Below are 20,526 nucleotides of genomic sequence, written 5' to 3'. Positions count from 1 at the left end.
GGAGTGATTACTGGGGTAAATGTGAAAGTTGATCAACTGAAGGGGAAGATTCCCAGTGTTTGTGATACTCATCATATGTTGTGACACAGGCAGGGTGGCGTGAGTGGTGAAACAAAAGAGTCTGTCCTTGAGTTTTGATGTTGAGTCTTTGCCCAACAAAGTGATGTTAGGATATATAAGTTATCCCGTACGAGTATTTGTGCTGAATACATTACTTTGTTACAGGTGTCAAGCTTATGGGCATGTGGCAGGAGTGTGTAGGAGGGAGGTTCCTAGGTGTGAGAAGTGTGCAGAAGGGCATGAGACAAAGGAATGTGTAACATTGGGGAAATTAGTTGTATGTGTTAATTGTAGGGGTGCCCATTAGGGCTGGGGTTCAGAAATGTCCTGTGCGAGAGAGGCAGTTTGAGGTTTCCAGGGTTAGAGTAGTGGAGAGGTTGTAGTACGCTGAGGCGGTGAAGAAAGTAGAGGAAGATGAGTCAAGGGGGAGGGATCCTGAGAGGAGTGATGTGAGTAGTAGATCTGCACCAGTATAGAGGGATAGGCCAACAAGTGATATATGTTTCAGTAAGATTGGATTTTTATCATTTATAGCAATGGTTATCAACTGTACTGCAGGTGAGGTTGTGGTGGCAGCTGCAGAGAGTTATTTGGGTCAGAAGAGTTACAAGGTGTTAACTGGTGGTGTCCCATCCTTTCAGGCTGTTGGCTTGAAGTAGGATTAAAAATATTTAAATAGTGGAGTAGGGTGGCGGGTTTTTAGTGAGTGTAGGGTTAGATGGTAGGGTATATGTTGATTTATGTATTTTATGATTATTTATTTTAAGTATAAGGAGTATACTCCAGTCTAGTAGGTGGCGGCAATGCAACATTTATTGGATGCCAACCGCCGTAAAACCTAATCGAAGAAGATAACATAGCAGTAGAAGAATCCTGCCTCCCCTTTCACAAGTGCGACTATAGCTAGCTAGTTACGGTAGCGCCAGCTGGAGCAGCCATGGATCCAAGCACCACTATTCTCCGGGTGAAACGAAAGAGAGGAACTGACCCTGCCGATGCGTTGCTGCTTGCCTGTAAACGTATTCGGCCAGAGACCACATCCCAGACCGCTGGGGAAACTGTGCCTGAGCCCGATGATACAGCGGTTGAGAATTCAGTCTTCAAACTCGTGGCAACCGTAGCGTCACAGGTATGGGCCGCTGTCAAACCACGGTTTCTCGTGGGCGCTGTACACAATCGGCTGGTGCTGTGCAAGACACTCAAGTCTGCTGTTTTAGTTTGGCTAGCTAGCTACCTAATATATTTGATGTTAAATTAACTGTAGTTAGCTTATCAGCTGGTTAACGAACATTGTTTATTGCTAGTTAACGTTAGCTATATACATTGTATTTTCTCTCCAGCTCAAGTCATCCTTACTTAGCAAACTGGCTAGTTCGCTTTGTGTTGATTAGCAAGCTAGCTAACAACACAGATAGCCAGGTAACTATCGTTCGCAAACTAGCGAGCTAGCCTGCCAGCCTACGTTCTCGCTAACTTCACAGTACCATTATCTGGTGTACCTGTCTCTTGCACACCTGCCATTTCAAGATCATGGGACAATTATTAATTTGTATATTTAGCTAGCTATGAGGAGATAATCTTTCGCAACACCTGTTTGGGTAGAAAATAAGTTTTGTTGGCTTCCGAGAGGCGTAACGGTCTAAGGCACTGCAGCTCAGTGCTGGAGGCATCACTACAGAGGCTGGTTCGATTCCAGGCTGTATCACAACCGGCCGTGATTTGGAGTCCCATAGGGCGGCGCACAATTGACCCAGCGTCGTCCGGGTTTGCCCAGGGTATGCGTCATTGTAAATAAGAATTTGTTCTTAACTGACTTGCCTAGTTAAGTAAAGGTTAAATAAATAAAAAGATGAGTTGGCTGGTCATGGTCCTGAGTCAGTCATAGCTAGTTTCATAACCTATTGTTTTATTTTCAATGTAAAATAGATCTTAATGTTTTCTTAGCACTCAGAAACAGTTCTGGTAGCTAAGTTTAATTTTGTGAACCCTTCATGTAATGCACTGCCAGTCTTATTAGTCTCAACCCTCTTTGTTAGGATAACTGCTTCCCTACATTGTCACTATTCTTAGGATGCCCCAGTCCAGACACAGGTTCGTGAAGCACTGGCCCGCCCCCGCATGGCCCATGCCCTGCGCCCCTCAGGCAGCTCCCAGAGGATTGTGGGAGATCTGCGGAGCGTAAAGTGGAGCACCAGGCGGGAGGAGCGATACAGGATCCTCTCCAGCCATCGAGCAGGGATGTCTGCAGAACAGCCCCCCTCAACGCAGCCAGAGCCCACAGAGGAGGAGCCAGGCAAAAATGCCTGGAGCCTGGGTGAAGTTCAGGTGTTTGACATCATCCAGGAAGATGGGGACCAGGACAAAGTTCCTAGCAAGGTAAGTGTGAGCTGGGCTCCCCTAGCTAGAACTGGGGAAACGTTCCATGTAAATGTATCAGTGCCCATATGATGAATTCAGTTGATCTAGATTGTAGCCTACCTGCCACTGACACATAGGACTAGTATTTGGATGGCTTGAATTTGATGCTTATTGTGACTGTTTCCCAGTTGCTGACCCCTGACCCAGAGACTATCCTGTGTAACTCAATGAAGATGCTCCGTGAGAAGCTGAGTGTGTCTGGAGACGGTGTGGGTGTTGAGCATCGTGAACGGGAGGACGACTACGTGTATGACCTTTATTACCAGGAAACAGTCGCTGCAGGCTGGATCCAGGACATCCTGTCCGTCAGGCCCTACTCAGACGAGGGAGAGTTGGTAAGGATCAAAAGTGTATCTTAGAACTAGTTTGTACAAACTTTGTGCCCAAACTCAATCAATTGGGCTTCTCAAAAATATGGTTGCTGTGTTTGAACTTTAAAAAAATAAATATAGAATACAGCTAAGACAGGCTCTCGTTTCGATTTCACCCACCCCACTTTCAATTCAAGTCCCACTTTGTTGCGGTGTTTCCAGGCTCTATACACGGTAGCAATTGAGCACGGGACAAGGTTAGTATCTGAATAACATAAAATGATGCAGGAGGAATAAACCTTTTTATCTTGGTTTTCCAGGTGCCTGACTTAGTGGTGAATGAGGAAGTGTATGAGAATGAAGAGGGGAACTGGAGGAATGACTACCCCGATGAGGATGGCAGTGACAGAGAGGAGCGCTATGGAGGTAGGATAGTACATTTTTGTTTTTTGTACAAAGTTCACAAAAGCTTCACGCAATGATTATCAAAGCTCCCATAGTAAGGATAGTTGCATTACTAGTTTCTCTCTGAAACCTAATTTTGCCATTCTCATCCTGAAGGGTACTGGGAAGAGCACTCATACAGTTGGAGATCCTGGGACCAGTACCAGGGCGAGGTGATGCAGGAGTTAGAGGATGATGATGATGATGATGATGATGATGGCGACAAGGATGACTCCGACTGATCTCCAACTTTGAGCATTGGTGGTTGTTTTTCCTTTTTTTTTTCTGTGCAAGTGTTGGTGTGAATGTGTGGTAGATGTGTCGCACATAACTATGGTGTGCTTCTTGTTAAACTTGTATGTTGGTGAGATGGTTTGGACTGCGTGTTTGCATGTTGTGCATGGTAGTATGTACGTGTAAGCGTATGGTAGTGATTGTGCATCTGAAAGTGTGGGGCATTGTGTGTGTCTGTGTGATACCTTGTTTGGGCCTACATTCCCTGTCACACGGGAGATTGTACTCTTGATGTGTGATGAAAGATTGACTCCGAATCCCTTCTGTAAATATGTAGATGTGTATAAAATAAAGCTTTCAAAATAAATGTAAGACTTCCCAAAGAAATTGTGCATTATTGCTGTAATGATTTAAATTACACTGCAAACTGGTTAAGAAAAGTTTTATTTATAAAACTACACCACAAATGAAACTTATCTTCCATGGGGCATTTCATGAAACTAGAATTAGAATTTAGCAGGCAAACTGATGACAGAGCCAACTTGTTCATGGGTAACAGTCTTTCATATTCGCTGAATAACTTCTTATAGTGGCTTCATTAAATATTGGCCCAGGAGATCCTTTGCATGGTTAACTTACAGGTGCAATAAAGTTAACGTTCTGTTTAATTTACTGCTGCTGCCCTAATCAAGTGATCCCAGCGGTTGGTAAAGCTGACATGGCCTCTGTCACCATGGTCTTTGGAGGGTTACATTTGCCATTGCTGAGATGACATTTAGTTGGCTATTGCACATTTTCAAAAGCAGTACAGAAGAATGTCTTTGTGGGTGGGATTGGGTTTTCAGATTTATGGATATTAGAGGTCCAGCCCCGTTACAGAATGGATGAATAGTTTGCATACTACATTAACCTTACTGAGGTCAGTCAGCAGTTCACAGAAAAATGAGCATCGAATAACTGAACACCAGAAAGGAGGGCTGGGAAAAAACACTGAACAACCATGTAGCAGCAGACGTTGAGTCATTTGTTCCCTTTCTCCAATAAACTATCATCCATAACTTAAAAGCTCCAAGAGAACACAGACCGTAGCATCACCTTTAAGAAATACATTTTAATATTTATGAAAATCGGTCTGTTTGCATGTCCCTTCGGGATATGCAGACATACACTGAGTGTACAAAACATTAGGAACGACGTCCTAATATTGAGTTTTTGCCCTCAGAACAGCCTCGATTTGTCTGGCTTGAACTCTAAAAGGTGTCGAAAGCATTCCACAGGGATGCTGGCCCATGTTCACTCCAATGCTTCCCACAGTTATCTCAAGCTGGATGGATGGCCTTTGGGTGTTGGACCATTCTTGATACGGGAAACTTGAGTGTGAAAAACCCAGTAGAGTTGCAGTTCTTGACACACTCAAACCGGTGCGCCGGACAGCTACTACCATACCCCATTCAAGGACATTTAAATATTTTGCCTTGCCCGTTCACCCTCTGAATGGCACACATGCACAATCCATGTCTCAATTGTCTCAAGGCTAAAAAAAAAAAATCCTTATTTAACCTTTCTCATAACTGTCATCTACACTGATTGAAGTGGATTTAACAGCTGACATCAATAAGGGATCATAGATTTCACCTGGACAGTATGTCATGGAAAGAGCCGGTATTCCTAATGTTTTGTACACTGTGTATATGTATTTGACAGGGACAGCATATTAAAAAGTGCATACCTATACCCTTTGACATCAAAACAACCTCTCTAGGTCATTCCATCACGAGATAAGAGATGTACTGCGATCTTACATGGATCTCCAGCCCTTGTGAAAGGAGAGACCAACTCCATAGGCTCTGATGTGGATCTCACCCCATACACCAGGCAGGGGACAATGACATGTCAGGAGAAGTGAAACTATGAGTAGGATAATGACATAAGGAGAGGGGATGTCCCAGAGTACTGGCCAGATGACCATGGCTTTCTTTAGGATCTGTCCTTGCCCAATGCTTAACTTCACATGAAACATCAGGCACCAGGCAGTGAAAAGTAAGTGGAGTCCCACACTGTCACCTCCCTATACCTGTCTGTGCGTGTAAAACGTGTGTATAGTGTCCCAACTTGTAAACTACAGACTAACATAGTAGTGAGACATTCAGGTAAAAATATTAAATATTCCCTTGTCTTTGCAAAAGAGGTGAATTTCCATGAGTTGGTCCCATGTGTCTGTTTGTGAATTGCAAAGAGTGGTAGGTAACATGGTGAGAACTTTATGTCATGGTTGGGAGTGAGGTTTACTCACTGATGTCCATCTCGGTGAGCACACAGAAACAGGTGAGCTGGGTAAAGCGTGTGAACGAACCTAGCACAAGTGAAAGAAAGAGGTTAGAGCAATCATTAAATTACTAAAAATGAAAATACTGTTTCCACATCTTTCAATGGAAATGTTTTCAACTATTATACAAGACAGGAATATAAAATCAGTCCTCATTTGGAAACAGGGTGAGGAAATGGTCTTATTGAGAGAGGGTAACTCACGTAGTAACTTGGTAATGTAGGGTGGCCGTTTGGACTCGGGCAGGTGGATGCCCAGGAAGTAGACCGGCACTCCGGAGAGGGCAATGGCGATGCCAATGAGAGAGTTGATGGTGTCACTGTACAGTGGCACTGCCACGAGGAACACAGTGCAACAACAGAAGATGATGGGGTACAACAGGGTCAACTGCACACAGGAACACATAGGGGGAGACAAGCACAGACATGGCAGGAAGGAGAAAATAACATTAATTGTTGCCTTACATGTAACTAATTATCTTCCAAGAGATTCAATCTTCAGTCTATTAATTGATAAAGTATGAACATATTAGTTCACAGGTGAGACAGTCAAGTTCTCACCTTGAGTGGTCTGGGTCTGTCTGGTTCCTTCCAGCGCAGGTAGATCTGCCCGGCGATAGACAGACCCATAAAGAACCAGTAGCTGAAGCTGTAGTAGTTGATCAGCTGGAAAACATCCTCTACAGTCAGGTAAACCAAGGCCATGGCACACTGTGGACACACAACAACAACAACAAAAAATACACCGGTCAACAGAGGCAGGACGTATGACTCACCAGCAGGGAGAGACATGGCTCACCAGCATCATCCACACCAGATAGAAAGCTGCACTGGGCATGTCCATCCACCAGGTGTCAGCACTGACAGCAGCTTTGAGTTGATGTGGACAGTGGAGATGTTTCTACTTTGTTTGTTTGGCATAAAAGTTGATGAAATTGTTCTAAAGTGTGCGATGTAAGTGATGTAAGGAAAGGGGGTGCTTACGTTGAAGAGCAGAGCAGGGACAGGAGTATACCTCTCCGCATGAATCATTGATAAGGCGTCCGGGAGGTGACCTTCACGAGCTCCCACGAAGAACAGCCTGCCAACGGCAGAGGTATCACTTAGTGCTGAGCGATTAGTGCTTTTTTTGGTCGGTTCAGTTTCAGGTAGATTATTAAAAAATATATCTATTTTTACATTAAATGCACTATGCATTATGTGGGTTGAACAACACAGAATAAAACAATTAATACAAGTCCCATGATGATAGTGACTGCCCAGTACTGCTTATCACTTATCAGTTAGTCACATTATTTTACTTCTAAGTAAATAAGGGTTTACTTTTATGATGGCTAAATACCAACTATCAATCACTTAGATTATGTATTTTCAGGTAGAGATACCTCGACGCAACTGCTCTCTATCCCTTTCAATCGCGCCTCTTCTGTCTCTTCTCTCCCTCTCCGTGTCTGCCCCACACAAACCGGACAAGTAGCCGCGCAATGGATTATGGTCATTGTATTTAATTATCACGTTTTATGTGCCAAACTATGTAGAACATTGGCCTACTGGTAACTACAACTCACTGCTACATCGCACAGTCCAGGCATGAACTGAAATTATGACTAGTGAAACTGCAGCCAATGTGTGCATTGAGCTCACAGGGGAAAAAAAAAAAAACGAACAAAATGGAAGTCAAATAATTGAACAGATGTCGGTCAATTAGTTGTTTGAAAAATAACTGACATTTCGGTTAATCACTCAGCACTAGCAGCCACGAGTATCTGGACCACATAATGGTAAATCTGTGGCACACAGCATACACTATATATACACAAAAGTATGTGGATGTAACAGTATAACTTTACGTCGTCCCCTCGCCCCGACAAGTCAGTTAGTCAATTTCTACCCTGCTAGAGCTGCCCCAGTCAACTGGAAGTGGTGTTATTGTGAAGTGAAAATGTATAGGAGCAACAACGGCTCAGCCGCGAAGCGGAAAGCCACACAAGCTCACAGAATGGGACCGCCGAGTGCTGAAGCGCGTAGTGTGTAAAAATTGTCTGTCATCGGTTGCAACACTTACTACTGAGTTCCAAACTGCTTCTGGAAGCAACATCAGCAAAATAACTGTTAGTCGGGAGCTTCAAGAAATGGGTTTCCATGGCCAAGCAGCCTCACACAAGCCTAAGATCACCATGCTCAATGCCAAGCGTCGGCTGGAGTGGTGTAAAGCTCGGCGCCATTGGACTGGAGCAGTGGAAACGCGTTCTCTGGGGTGATGAATCACGCTTCACCAACTGGCAGTCCAACAGACAAATCTGGGTTTTGCAGATGCCAGGAGAACACTATCTGCCCGAATGCGTAGTGCCAACTTTAAAATTTGGTGGAGGAGGAATAATGGTCTGGGGCTGTTTTTCATGGTTCGGGCTAGGCCCCTTAGTTCCAGTGAAGGTAAATCTTAATGCTCCAGCATACAATTACATTCTAGATGATTATGTGCTTCCAACATTGTGGCAACAGTTTCAAGAAGGCCCTTTCCTGTTTCAACATGACAATGCCCCTGTGCACAAAGCGAGGTCCATACAGAAATGGTTTCTCGAGATCAGTGTGGAAGAACCTGCACAGAGCCCTGACCTCAACGAACACCTTTGAGATAAATTGAAACGCTGACTACGGGCTAGGCCTAACATCAGTGCCCAACCTCACTAACGTTCTTGAGGCTGAATGGCTGCAAGTCCCCGCAGCAATGTTCCAACATCTAGTGGAAAGCCTTCCCAGAAGAGTGGAGGCTGTTATAGCAGCAAATGGGGGACCGACTCCATATTAATGCCCATGATTTTGGAACGAGACACTCGACGAGCAGGTGTCCACATACTTTTAGTGTACCTCCATAACCATTACCAGAAAACAACTCCAGCTGGTGTTTATTATAGAAGGTCACTGTAAAAACCATCGGAGCACAACATAACCAGATGGAACATGAAATCGAGGCCTTAGACTATACAGCAAGACCATAAAGCTTAGGGCATTGTATGGGAGCGCGAGCGTGTCACACGATTTACCTGGATGCAGCGATAATAGATGAGTTTAGCCCTCCGTAACAGGACAGAGCCACAGCGATGGGGATGGTCCAGCTCATCACTCCCAGAGTGTGGTCCGCAAACGTCTACAGAGGAGAAGATAAAACATATTTTACACGGAATATCAAAAAACGCACACTTTTCCAGGGGGGGGCACTTTCGCACATTGCTAAAGAAAGATCCATATTTAAACGAGAGTTTGTCGGACTCCAATTAAACATCCTGACTGTCAACGGGCCAGACAGCCCAGCCCTGACACAGTCGCCTGAGGGTTAGCAGGTGTTTATAGAAACAAAGACAAACAGGCCTAAGAACAGAACTGAATATCAACTCAATGTATACATAAAAAATAAAAAAAACAAGCAAGGGCATTAATCGCATGGTAATTACTTCAACGTGTGGCACGTAGGTCGGCACATTCCCGGAAATCAGAGCAGTAAGTCATCTGCCCTTCAACAGAGACCCATTGGCCCAATAAACTAAATAAAACCTATTCCGTGATATAAAAGTGAGCGCTCTTAAATTCTGAACTCACCACAGCCACGGCGTCACTGGCGAGGATGGCACTCATGTCCAGCACGGCGTAGTAAGCCACGTTAGTCATGATATATATGATCGTGACGATGGGCATGGAGATGGCAATGGACAGGGGCAGGTTCCTATGGGAACAGGGTAAAGAGGTCAAACATGATCATTCACACAGTATACATCTCTCTTTGCTTGGCATATACTCTTACCGGAGTTAACTTAAACACACAGTGCAACATGGTGGTAAGGTTACATGGCACTGGCGTTAATGTGTGAATGTACATACAGTAGGTTCTACTTTGGAATAACACCCAGCATTCACCATGGAACTTCATTAACTACCACTGCTTTCACACATCCTTGTTACCAAAGCTTCCTCCAATTAGTAATGGAACCCAGTTACCGTTCTAGCACGGGAGCGGAGCAGTTTGTGCTTCAGCCGACCCCTCGGTTGGATTCGTTGTCGGTCAGGCTAGTTAATGACTGACTATAGAGGCGGAAATCAAGCAGGTCAATAGCGGTATGTTTGGTACGTGTTGTCAGGGCGTCATGAGTACCTCTCTGGGTCCTTGATCTCCTCAGTAACAAAGTTGAGTGTGTCCCAGCCCGAGTAGGAGAACAGGGCAGAGTACAGGGCCAAGGCAATGTCTCCTGGGTCTGTGGAAGAGCCCTGGAATGACGCCTCAAAGTTCCCGGTGTATCCTGAGAGGAGGCAGACAATAATTACTATACAACCTCTCATGAAATGGGATAAAAATCAGATATGAAAATGAATCAACAGTAGTGTGTTGGCAGCAGTGTTAGTGTCACTGACCTTGGCATAGTTTCACTACGCCTGTGATGATGATGACGATGAGGGCGAGAACTTTGGCGTAAGTGAAGACATCCTGCACCCTGGTGCCCCACTTCACGTAGGCCGAGTTGATGAACGTCAGCAAACCTGGGGCCGACCAAAGACAGGAGTGTTCACACGACATCAGAAGACTAGTACTTAGCAGAGGACTGTTATAGATCAAAGACCAAATATTTTTACTGTGCTGTGAGTCTTTCAAATCACAGAGTACTCATTCAATTAGTTACATGTTACAATTCACAGGTCACATGAAGAGAGGACTCGAAGCTTCTTAACTCAAGAGTAGTTCTGCCCTGCCCTGTTCTGTTGGGCTGCTGTCTGTACAGACGCACAGCGCAGTGAGTGCACACACATGCATGAAAACAGATCTGGAATCAGTTAATGTACCCTGTAACGTAGGAACAGTATGTACTAGTTCTGTTTGCTGAAGTCGCGTAGGATTACTGAAATGGGTATGAGGTAGGAAGGTACTGGAAAACCTGAAGAGCAAGTCCTACTAAGAGCAATTTGAGAGCATTCTAGTGACTCAACTGGAATTAATTTCTCTAATCTCCTATTTGCATTTTCAGAGAGTGTCCTTTGATCCTTTGTTTGCCATTCGTGAGAGAAGGATAAAGTGAAGCAGAGAGTGCCTAAGCGCGTCACAAGGTTTTACTCACATATGCAGGCGGCTGCGATGAGGCGCGAAGCTGAGTAGGGTGGCTCACACGTGGGGAAGAGCGGCTGCACCAGGTAGTTAGCGAACGTTATGGCGATGACCGCCTGACTGGTGGGCTCAATGATGAGCAGTGATGTCCACAGGCGAATAAAGGCAATGAATGGACCAAAGGACTCCAGGATATAGGCATAGCTGGCCCCGGACTTGGTGATGGTGGTGCCCAGCTCTGCGTAACACAGAGCGCCGACCACTGAGAATATTCCACCGACGGCCCAGATGACCAGCGACAGGCCGTAGGAGGCGCTGTAGATGAGCACGCCCTTGGGAGACACGAAGATGCCCGAGCCAATCATGTTGCCCACGATGAGGCTGACTCCGTTGAGCAGGGAGATCTCCTTCTTCATCTGCATGCTCTCTTTAGCCTGCTCGGGGGCCACGGCTTCGGTGTTGTCGGGGTGCGAGGAGCTCTCGTTCAGCTTCCTGGACTCGTCCCGGTTCTCCATGCTGGGACTTGTCTGGGGGCCTGGCTGGCTGGCTGGCTGGTTACTTCTGGGAAGAGGGTCCCCTCTGATTGGGTGCCACCTGCCTTAAGAGACAAGAAAGGGGAAGATGGAGAATTAGAGATTCGAAAGAGAGAGAGAGAGAAGGAAAACTGGCGTAGCTAATGCCACTGAAGCAGGCAGAGATTGTGGAGTGGTCTAATCCAAATGTATTCCATCTACTCTCTAGACCCACTCCCTGGTGTAGCGAACACACCCGCAGCTCTGTGGGCCAATGCGTCCATCATCTCACACCTATGTCTAAATTGTATTACTTTTTAAAAATGTTATTATAAATTATTTTGACAATAACCCAATTGCATCGTCGACATAGCGATGTCACAACACAACAGGTTTAGTCAATTTGAATTTGTGCATTTTATATAAAAGTCAACAACAATCAGATACATTATTTAGCCTATAACAATCTTTATAACAATTGAATGAACATTGATTTAGGCAAAAAAACAAAACAAATAGGCCTATTTTGCCTATCAAACTGTAAAAATCCTTTCATATAGGCCTACAAATTAGAGAATAAATAAAGTAGCCTAAACAAAATAAGTACAAAAATAACCTAAATTAGTGCAAAAAAAACTGTGCAAATAAATCATTCAAGCTTTGACAGAATATTCCAACCTATCCTATAGGCCATGTCTTTCGATTAAGATGAATCTGGATTTGAATATAGGCTACATTTAAAATTAAATGTTAAAAAAGTGCAATGAGGAACCAATAGGTTGAGTTGTTTTTTACCATGTAAAAGGTTTCTGGCAGGCAACACCAGCATGTTCACCCAGTGGCGAACTCAGCAGGATGATGGACTTGCAAATACTTAGCCCAGAGTATTTTTTTATACAGGAGTAATAAAGGTCTAGTTCACTAATTTTGTGGGGGGACCCTCACACCCCTACTTCCCACGGCTATGCTGATATGAGTATTTTTATGGACAAGAGTACATGGCCCAACCAATTTGAAAATAATTCACCCTAGACTAGATAAAAAAAAGAACTAGGTTTAACACTGTTTAGGCCTAGCAATGTGTCCTTTATATATTTTGTTCTTCCCGCCGGCCAATTGACGCCTCCGTGTGCACCCCCTAGAGAGAAAAAAAAAAAGATATGATTGAATCTCCACAATATTTGGACAGGAGGATGGGACGATGTGTCACTCCAGACATCTGCCAACCCTAAAGTGATGTGTTTGTGTTGTCCAATCTACATGGGTAGTAGGTGAGTCAGAAAGATAATGTCAGGGCTCTCCAAAGGATCTTAAAAAAAAAGAAAAGTCCCTTTTTCAGGACAGTCTTTCAAAGATGATTCATAAAAATCCAAATAACTTCACAGATCTTCATTGTAAAGGGTTTAAACACCGTTTCCCATGCTTGTTCAATGAACCATATACAATTAATGAACATGCACCTGTGGAACAGTCGTTAATACACTAACAGCTTACAGACGGTAGGCAATTAAGGTCAGTTATGACAACTTAGGACACTAAAGAGGCCTTTCTACTGACTCTGAAAAACACCAAAAGAAAAATGCCCAGGGTCCCTGCTCATCTGCGTGAATGTGCCTTAGGCATGCTGCAAGGAGGCATGAGGACTGCAGCTGTGGCCAGCGCAATAAATTGCAATGTCCGTACTGTGAGTTCACCTAAGACAGCGCTACAGGGAGGCAGGAAGGACAGCTGATAGGCAGCAGCGTAGACGTCACAATTTCAGATCCATGGTGAGCGATCGGTAGTCTATACTGTGAGTGGCTGACGCAAACTCCGACCAGAGAAACTGCGCTATGCCAGTGGGCCCACTGTCATGGGTTGCATTCCAAACACTTAAAAAGACACACCCTATTCCCTTAGCCTTCAAATTGAATCATGCGGCGTTTCAGGCCCTCGAAGTGAACATAATTGTACACTTGTAAACTCCGTTAAAAACGAGGGCTGAGGGGCTTACATTACAAACCGACGACAAATATGGCCGCGGGAATTCCCCCAAGGGCATAGAACAGTGGGTTTAGGGCCGAGGGCGGTCTACTTTGAGTTGTTTGAAATGCAGTCATGGTATGTATGATAACATCACATCCTGGCTCTAATGCCCTCTACAGTGCAGTCAGTGCTGGGGCAGGGCTGTACATTACATGTGATGAATGTGTGAAATGGTAAAAATAAATGTGCTTAACTGATTGCGTCAATGAGGACAAATACCTCTGATATAACTGCACTCTGTCAATAACTAGGCATGACTTATTCTGCAATTATACCATCTGCTTGTCAAGAGATTGTTCATTAAGCATAATTACTTTTTACCATATCATTTTGATGAAGACACGTGAGAGGTAAACAGACTTATTCGAGTGAAATTAAATACATGAATTGCTCAGAAAGGTGCAGTGAGACGTGAGTGAATGGGTGGGAGCCTCATGCAGCCCCATGTGCTGAAATGGAGCGCCTTTGTTTAACTAAGAACATGTTCTAAGAAAGTCCTTTCTAGGAAACCTTCAAATACAGAGCCATGTAAAGTTCGCTCCTCCAGGAATAGAGTTGCCATATTTGCATGGGACGGTCTACAATGTTCCCTCTAAACTGCGCGGGTACGCAGCTCCCCTCAGACCCTCCACGAAAAAGAAATATCAGCAGAAGAAGTTGAACAGAACTTTCACAACATTCAAGTTTGCGCTCAGCAGACCTGAAATTTCTGTGCTGAAAAAAATTGAGGGAACATTGACTGTCATTCCACTAAGATATGCACTATACATGCGGACTGTGAGAGAAAAAGTCATGTCAATATCCACATGTGGTTATTTGAACCTGGAACAAAACAGGGGTTGTGTTTCTGAACTGCCCTGTCTAGAAGGAGCTCTGCTTTTGTTTCTCCTCATGAAATAATGTACAGATTCTCACTCCGATAAGGTGTGTATAGTATCAATGACATATCAAACCCTAGTGCTATATAATGGAAGGGTTGAGCAATATATCGGATTTTGAGTTAAACCAGTATGGATTTTTACAATTCAGTCTATAAAGTTATTTTGATACAGTGCTAAATAAATGAAAAGTTGGACAATTTCACTTTCATTTTTGTCCTATTTTGGTTGATTTGGTTGAGTATAAAACAAATCAGAATGGAGAAAGCCCATTTAAACCACTTTGAATAAATGTGACATCCTAGGGTCATGCAGTACTCTTTAAACATATTTAGAAATTGTATTATTCACAAAAATTAAGTAAAATATTGTGATATGATACACTACATGACCAAAAGTATGTGGACACCTGCCCGTGTCAAACATCTCATTCCAAAATCATAGGCATTAATATGGAGTTGGGCCCCCGTTTGCTGCTATAACAGCCTCCACTCTTCTGGAAATGCTTTCTACTAGATGTTGGAACATTCCTGTGGGGACTTGCACCCATTCAGCCACAAGAGCATTAGTGAGGTTGGGCACTGATGTTGGCCCATAAGGCCTGGCTCGCAGACGGCATTCCATTTCATCCCAAAGATGTTCAATGGGGTTGGGCTCTGTGCAGGCCAGTCAAGTTCTTCCAAACCATACAAACCATTTCTGTATGGACCTCGCTTTGTGCACAGGGTCATTGTCATGTTGAAACAGGAAAGGGCCTTCTTGAAACTGTTGCCACAAAGTTGGAAGCACAGAATCGTCTAGAATGTCATTGTATGCTGTAGCGTTAAGATTTCCCTTCACTGCAACTAAGGGGCCTAGCCAGAAGCATGAAAAACAGCCCCAGACCATTATTCATCCTCCAAAGACTAATGTTGGCACTATGCATTCGGGCAGGTAGTGTTCTCCTGGCATCCGCCAAACCCAAATTCATCCGTCGGACTGCCAGATGGTGAAGCGTGATTCATCACTCCAGAGAACGCGTTGCCACTGCTCCAGAGTCCAATGGCGGCAAGCTTTACATCACTCCAGCCGACGCTTGGCATTGCGCATGGTGATCTTAGGCTTGTGTGAGGCTGCTTGGCCATGGAAACCCATTTCATGAAGCTCTCGACGAACAGTTATTGTGCTGATGTTGGAAGTCGGTAGTGAATGTTGCAACCGAGGACAGACAATTTTTTACGTGCTACGCACTCGGTGGTACAGTTCTGTGAGCTTGTGTGGCTACCACTACATGGCTGAGCAGTTGTTGCTCCTAGATGCTTCCACTTCACAATAACAGCACTTACAGTTAATGGGGGCAGCTCTAGCAGGGCAGAAATTTGACGAACTGATTTGTTGGTAAGGTGGCATCCTATGACAGTGCCACGTTGAAAGTCACTGAGCTCTTCAGTAAGACCATTCTACTGTCAATGTTTGTCTATGGAGATTGCATGGCTGTGTGCTCGGTTTTATACAGCTGTCAGCAACAAGTGTGGCTGAAATAGCAGAATCCACTAACTTGAAGGGGTGTCCACATATACACAAAAGTAATGTATTTTGGCCATATCGCCCAGCACTATAGGATGGTGTATCACCCTGGAAAGACCATGCCACGGCAGTACAGCCCAGCTAGCCCAGAAACGACGGTGGTCGGCCTGATCACCAACGAGACAGCCTAAATGGAGTAAGTCAGAGACCTGGCCGTGTGGTGCCAGAACAACCTCCCTCAAAGTCAGACAAAGGAGACAAAGGAGTTGATCGTGGACTACAGAAAACGGAGGGCCAAGCACGCCCCTAATCACATCAATGGGGCTGTAGTGTAGACGGTCGAGAGCTTCAAGTTCCCTGGTGTCCACATCATTAAGGATCTATCATGGTCCAAACACACCAACACAGTCATGAAGTGGGCACAACATCTCTTCCCCCACAGGAGGCTGAAAAGATTTTGCATGGGCCCTTAGATCCTCAGAAGGTTCTACAGCTGCACCATTGAGAGCATCTTGACTGGCTGCATCACCGCTTGGTATGGCAACTGCTCGGCATCCGACCGCAAGGTGCTACAGAGGGTAGTGTGTACGCCCCAGTACATAACTGGGGCCAGGCTCCCTGCCATCCAGAACTTCTATACCAGGCGGTGTCAGAGGAAGGCCCTAAAAATGGTTGAAGACTCCAGCCACCCAAGTCACAGTCTGTTCTCTCTGCTACCGCACAGGAAGCGGTAAAAGAGTGCCAAGTCTGGGACTAAAAGTCTCCTGAACAGCTTCTACCCCAAAGCCATAAGACTGCTGAATAGTTAATTGAATGGCTATCCGGACTCTCTGCTTTTCATCCCGTACCCACAGGTCCATAGTACTTCAATCAATCACCCCAACTACCCCAGTACACTGACTCGGTACTCCTTGTATATAGCCTCGCTATTGTTATTTTATTGTGTTACTATTTTCTTTTTTATCTATTTGTTAATTTTCATACTTTTTAACTGCATGTTTGGGAAAGGGATAGTAAGTAAGCATTTCACAGTAAAGTCTACACTCGTTGTATTTGGCGCATGTGACAAATACAATTTGATTTGATTTGACAGTGGCCATGACACTGAATAAGACATTAAGTCCTGTGTTGCTGAGCGGGTATGTCCGGTCTGTGAGTCATGTTCTTATGGCACAGGGCCAGCAGATCCTCAGTGCTTTGCACTTTGAATGGCTTCTGTACTGTTACTGCTACAGGATCTGATGGCTATTGTTTTGCTCTTGTTTTTGCAAAAAGAAGTGAGTTAGTGTTGCGAGTCAATGCCTGGATATCAGAGGTCTCATTTACTCCCCTTGATATAGGGCTTAGCGATATAGCCAAAATATCAAAGCACAATGTTTTTCTTATCTTTGACGGTATGGCGGCATTTGATGTTTCTGAATATTAAAAGCGCAAAATGTTTCATGAGTAGTGCATGACAACCAATCAATTCTAAGTGGTTTAAATGGGCTTTATCCATTCTGATTGTCCTAGTTTGGTTGAGTATAAAACAAAGTTGACAGTGGACTAGTCCAATTTGTCCAACTTTTAATTTATTTAGCACTGTATCAAAAATACCTTTATAGACGGTATTGCAAAAAAAACATTTTTATTGTACTGGTATGTGGATCCATACCAGTGTACCTTAAAATACTAATATATATATTGCCCAGCCTTACCACCATACTCACAAGGTCTATACACAAAGGAAAGTAATGACTATGGATGTACTATATTATCAGCTTTTCTTTTCAGTAAAAGCATAATTCTGGGCTGAGGCTGATCTTAATCTCTCATAGACAGACTACGTAAACATAAATGAAGCATCTAACCAATGTTCCCTCAATTATTTTCCGGCACTGAGCAAATTTCAGGTCTGCTGAGCGCAAACTTGAACGTTGTGAAAATTCTGTGCAACTTCCAGCACGCATTTACTGTGAACACTGAGGCTGTACCCACTTTAAGTTACAGTTTTAACAGTGGCCAAGAAGGTTGTTGTGGCTATTTGATCATAATGTAGGCCTTCCAGTGGCCTGCCATCAAAACAAAATGGAGAAAAATTCATCCCATAACACTTTAACATGAAAATAGCGGTTCTGTCATTCAGTCTACAGTAGCCGCAAATGTGTGGTGTTCAATGTAGGCCTACATTCCATTAGACATTTAATAAAAATATGCAAGGCTTATCATTAACCTGTTTATCCACTTGTCCTTCAGACAAGGAGATGACTGAAAATGTGTTGTTTGATACAAGAAACCACTTTACAAAATAAAATTCATTATTATCCCATCTCATTATTATAGAGAAACAGACATTATGCTACCCTCTGCCTATTGGCTACTTAGCTTATTCTCAAAAATACAACACTGCCCTTTTAAGACATAAAAAAAGCTCTTTACCTGACTCGCTTTTCAAAGATGGCTAGAAAAGCACACATTTTGTGCTCTTATAGGAAGCAACCACTCCCCCATTATTGACAAAAAAGTTGCTATAACTGGGATAATACCTCACTAACTAGCAAAGAATATGAACAAATGTGAACAGGTGGCTACATGCAGCTCTCGCTTTGTTATCAAAACAAGTACATCTACTGGCAACCGCTCATGCTATAAACACAGTCCAGTTCAAAGTGAATGGCACAGATCCATATATCAAATCAAATTGTATTGGTCACATACACATGGTTAGCAGATGTTATTTTGAACTGTGGCACACCTTTATTGGATGTAAAATTATGCAGCACACCTAAAATGTCCCTGATTTATTTAGTGGTAATGACCTCCATCTCATCTGATCTATAATGCAATCTATTTTCTGTGACAATTTTTTTGTTGTTTGATTACATAGGGTTTATTTGAAATATTTTCATAGTTTTGATAGTTCCTTACTCGTGATGGTTAATTTGTGTATACCCCTTTAAGAGTGTCCTGCCAAAAAGAAGAAAATGTAGCTCAGGTAAAATCGGTTTGGGCTACAAATGACAAGGCCATGCTCAGTTTGTTTATATGGCAGGCGCTGTGGAATAGCTACAGTTATCCCAGAGCCCTATATTAAGAAATAAATTACTCTGGCTAAACCTAAATCAGATTTGCCTGTGCTAATAGTTCACAGACAAAGTAAAATTATACAAATTAAACAACAGCCTGAGCGCACTGGATACAGATGTAACCATGTTCCTTTGAATGTATTATCTGACCAGCACTAGGGCGCTTAAGTCAAAATTACCTGTGCATTCCGCAAAAGTTTGCGGCACACCTGAGAGTTCCTCAAGTCACAAGTTAACCCACTGTTCCTAGGCCGTCATTGAAAATAAGAATGTGTTCTTAACTGACTTGCCTAGTTAAATAAAGGTTAAATAAAATTAAATAAACATCGGTGAACTGCGGCACACCGGTTGAAAACTACTGCTCTAACGTACTGTTACTCTACTAAAATTAAACTCAACTGTACGGTACTCTCTCTGCTGTAGTGCACTTTACTGAATTCAATTCATTAAACTGGACTGTGCTGTCCAAACTTGTGAAACAGTCTTTTCAACGTCCGGAAAATAATTATTTTAGGTGTCTTTTCAACGTAATTTAGCTTACTGGGTACATTGTTACAGTGGGGATGGTTGTCACGATTGTGACACGCACCCCCATGCCAATTAGATGTTCGTTACCATATGGCTTGACCTATCACATTTTTATCTTGAAAGTATTACACAGCCAGCCCTGGATTTTGAGTAAACACCGTGACAACCAACCCCTGGTCTCCCCTACAGGGAAATCGTGGATTTTAATTTGTAGCCTTAATGAGATTTTTTTAGAAACAGACCAAAATCAATATCGACATGTTTACTGTAATGTTCAGTAAAACCCTTTGCAAACGCAAGGGACCAGTTATCTTTTCCATCTTCTTGCCAGGAAATAACAACTCCCTTTGTCCTACATGGCAGGTAGGCTGTGAATCAGGCATTTACGCGGACTAGTGAAATTAGTAGTAACAGCTATATTCGTATCGGCTATTTGTCTTACCTTTTCCTTGTTTTCTGGTTATCGCTCTTGACGACCTGCCAAGATGTGTGTGGTTGCGGCATCCTCACTGAACACCCAGCAGACTAAATTATCATAGTCACGTGACGGCGGCAATAAATGATCACGTGAATGGATACAGTCCCTGTCAAATACAGTATACTGGAACACTTGTCTGATTCACTATTTTCTTCAAAAATAAGTTTTAATATATACACATACACTTTTGGTGTTCACAGTGTATGTGTTTAATTTACAACTGCACTGGACCAAGAAACAAAAATGAAAAAAAAAGACCTAGAATGAATTATTCAGAATTCAAATGAAACTCATTTGGTTGGAGGCAAATGAACTGATTCTCATTTACTGTGTCTTCAGGGTGAAAAATTCAACCAGTTTTGAAGCGAGAACACACCCACTGGGCACAGATGACAGTCGTATATTCTACATTGGTTCAACGTCATTTCATTGAAATTGTGTGGAAACATCATTGATACAACAAGTGTGTGTGTGCCCAGTGGGCAATATATTTGAGTGCAACAGTAATAGGCAACAATTCTACAAGTAAGACCTACTTTACACCACTGGATGGAAATTACAGCCTCTATTAAACATCTTCCTTTGTTTCTGAGTGCATGAACTCAAAAACCAACAAGAAAAGAGCTGCTTGAGTTTCAAGGACGAGTCTTGAT

General features: G+C 43.4%; 2 protein-coding genes across 2 annotated transcripts; one reads left to right on the top strand and one right to left on the bottom strand.

The window, feature by feature from the left end:
- Window positions 1-855: 855 nt before the first annotated feature.
- On the top strand, window positions 856-3,854 carry LOC139576234 (probable RNA polymerase II nuclear localization protein SLC7A6OS). The gene is made up of 5 exons (XM_071402053.1): window positions 856-1,189; window positions 2,131-2,436; window positions 2,607-2,813; window positions 3,110-3,215; window positions 3,351-3,854. The coding sequence occupies exons 1-5, from the start codon at window positions 998-1,000 to the stop codon at window positions 3,473-3,475; spliced, it is 936 nt and encodes a 311-aa protein (XP_071258154.1). The 5' UTR covers window positions 856-997; the 3' UTR covers window positions 3,476-3,854.
- Window positions 3,855-3,894: 40 nt separating this feature from the next.
- Window positions 3,895-19,949, bottom strand: LOC139576233 (Y+L amino acid transporter 2-like). Its single transcript, XM_071402052.1, has 10 exons — window positions 19,838-19,949; window positions 10,895-11,479; window positions 10,197-10,322; window positions 9,940-10,084; window positions 9,390-9,513; window positions 8,837-8,940; window positions 6,777-6,873; window positions 6,354-6,503; window positions 5,997-6,180; window positions 3,895-5,820 (listed from the first exon to the last, which is right to left on the bottom strand). Exons 2-10 carry the CDS (start codon window positions 11,394-11,396, stop codon window positions 5,753-5,755), a joined length of 1,500 nt encoding a protein of 499 aa, XP_071258153.1. The 5' UTR covers window positions 11,397-11,479; window positions 19,838-19,949; the 3' UTR covers window positions 3,895-5,752.
- Window positions 19,950-20,526: the final 577 nt, after the last annotated feature.

This window comes from Salvelinus alpinus, chromosome 5 (assembly GCF_045679555.1).
Source record: "Salvelinus alpinus chromosome 5, SLU_Salpinus.1, whole genome shotgun sequence".
NCBI lineage: Eukaryota > Metazoa > Chordata > Actinopteri > Salmoniformes > Salmonidae > Salvelinus > Salvelinus alpinus.
This window is presented reverse-complemented; position numbering and strand designations above follow the sequence as displayed.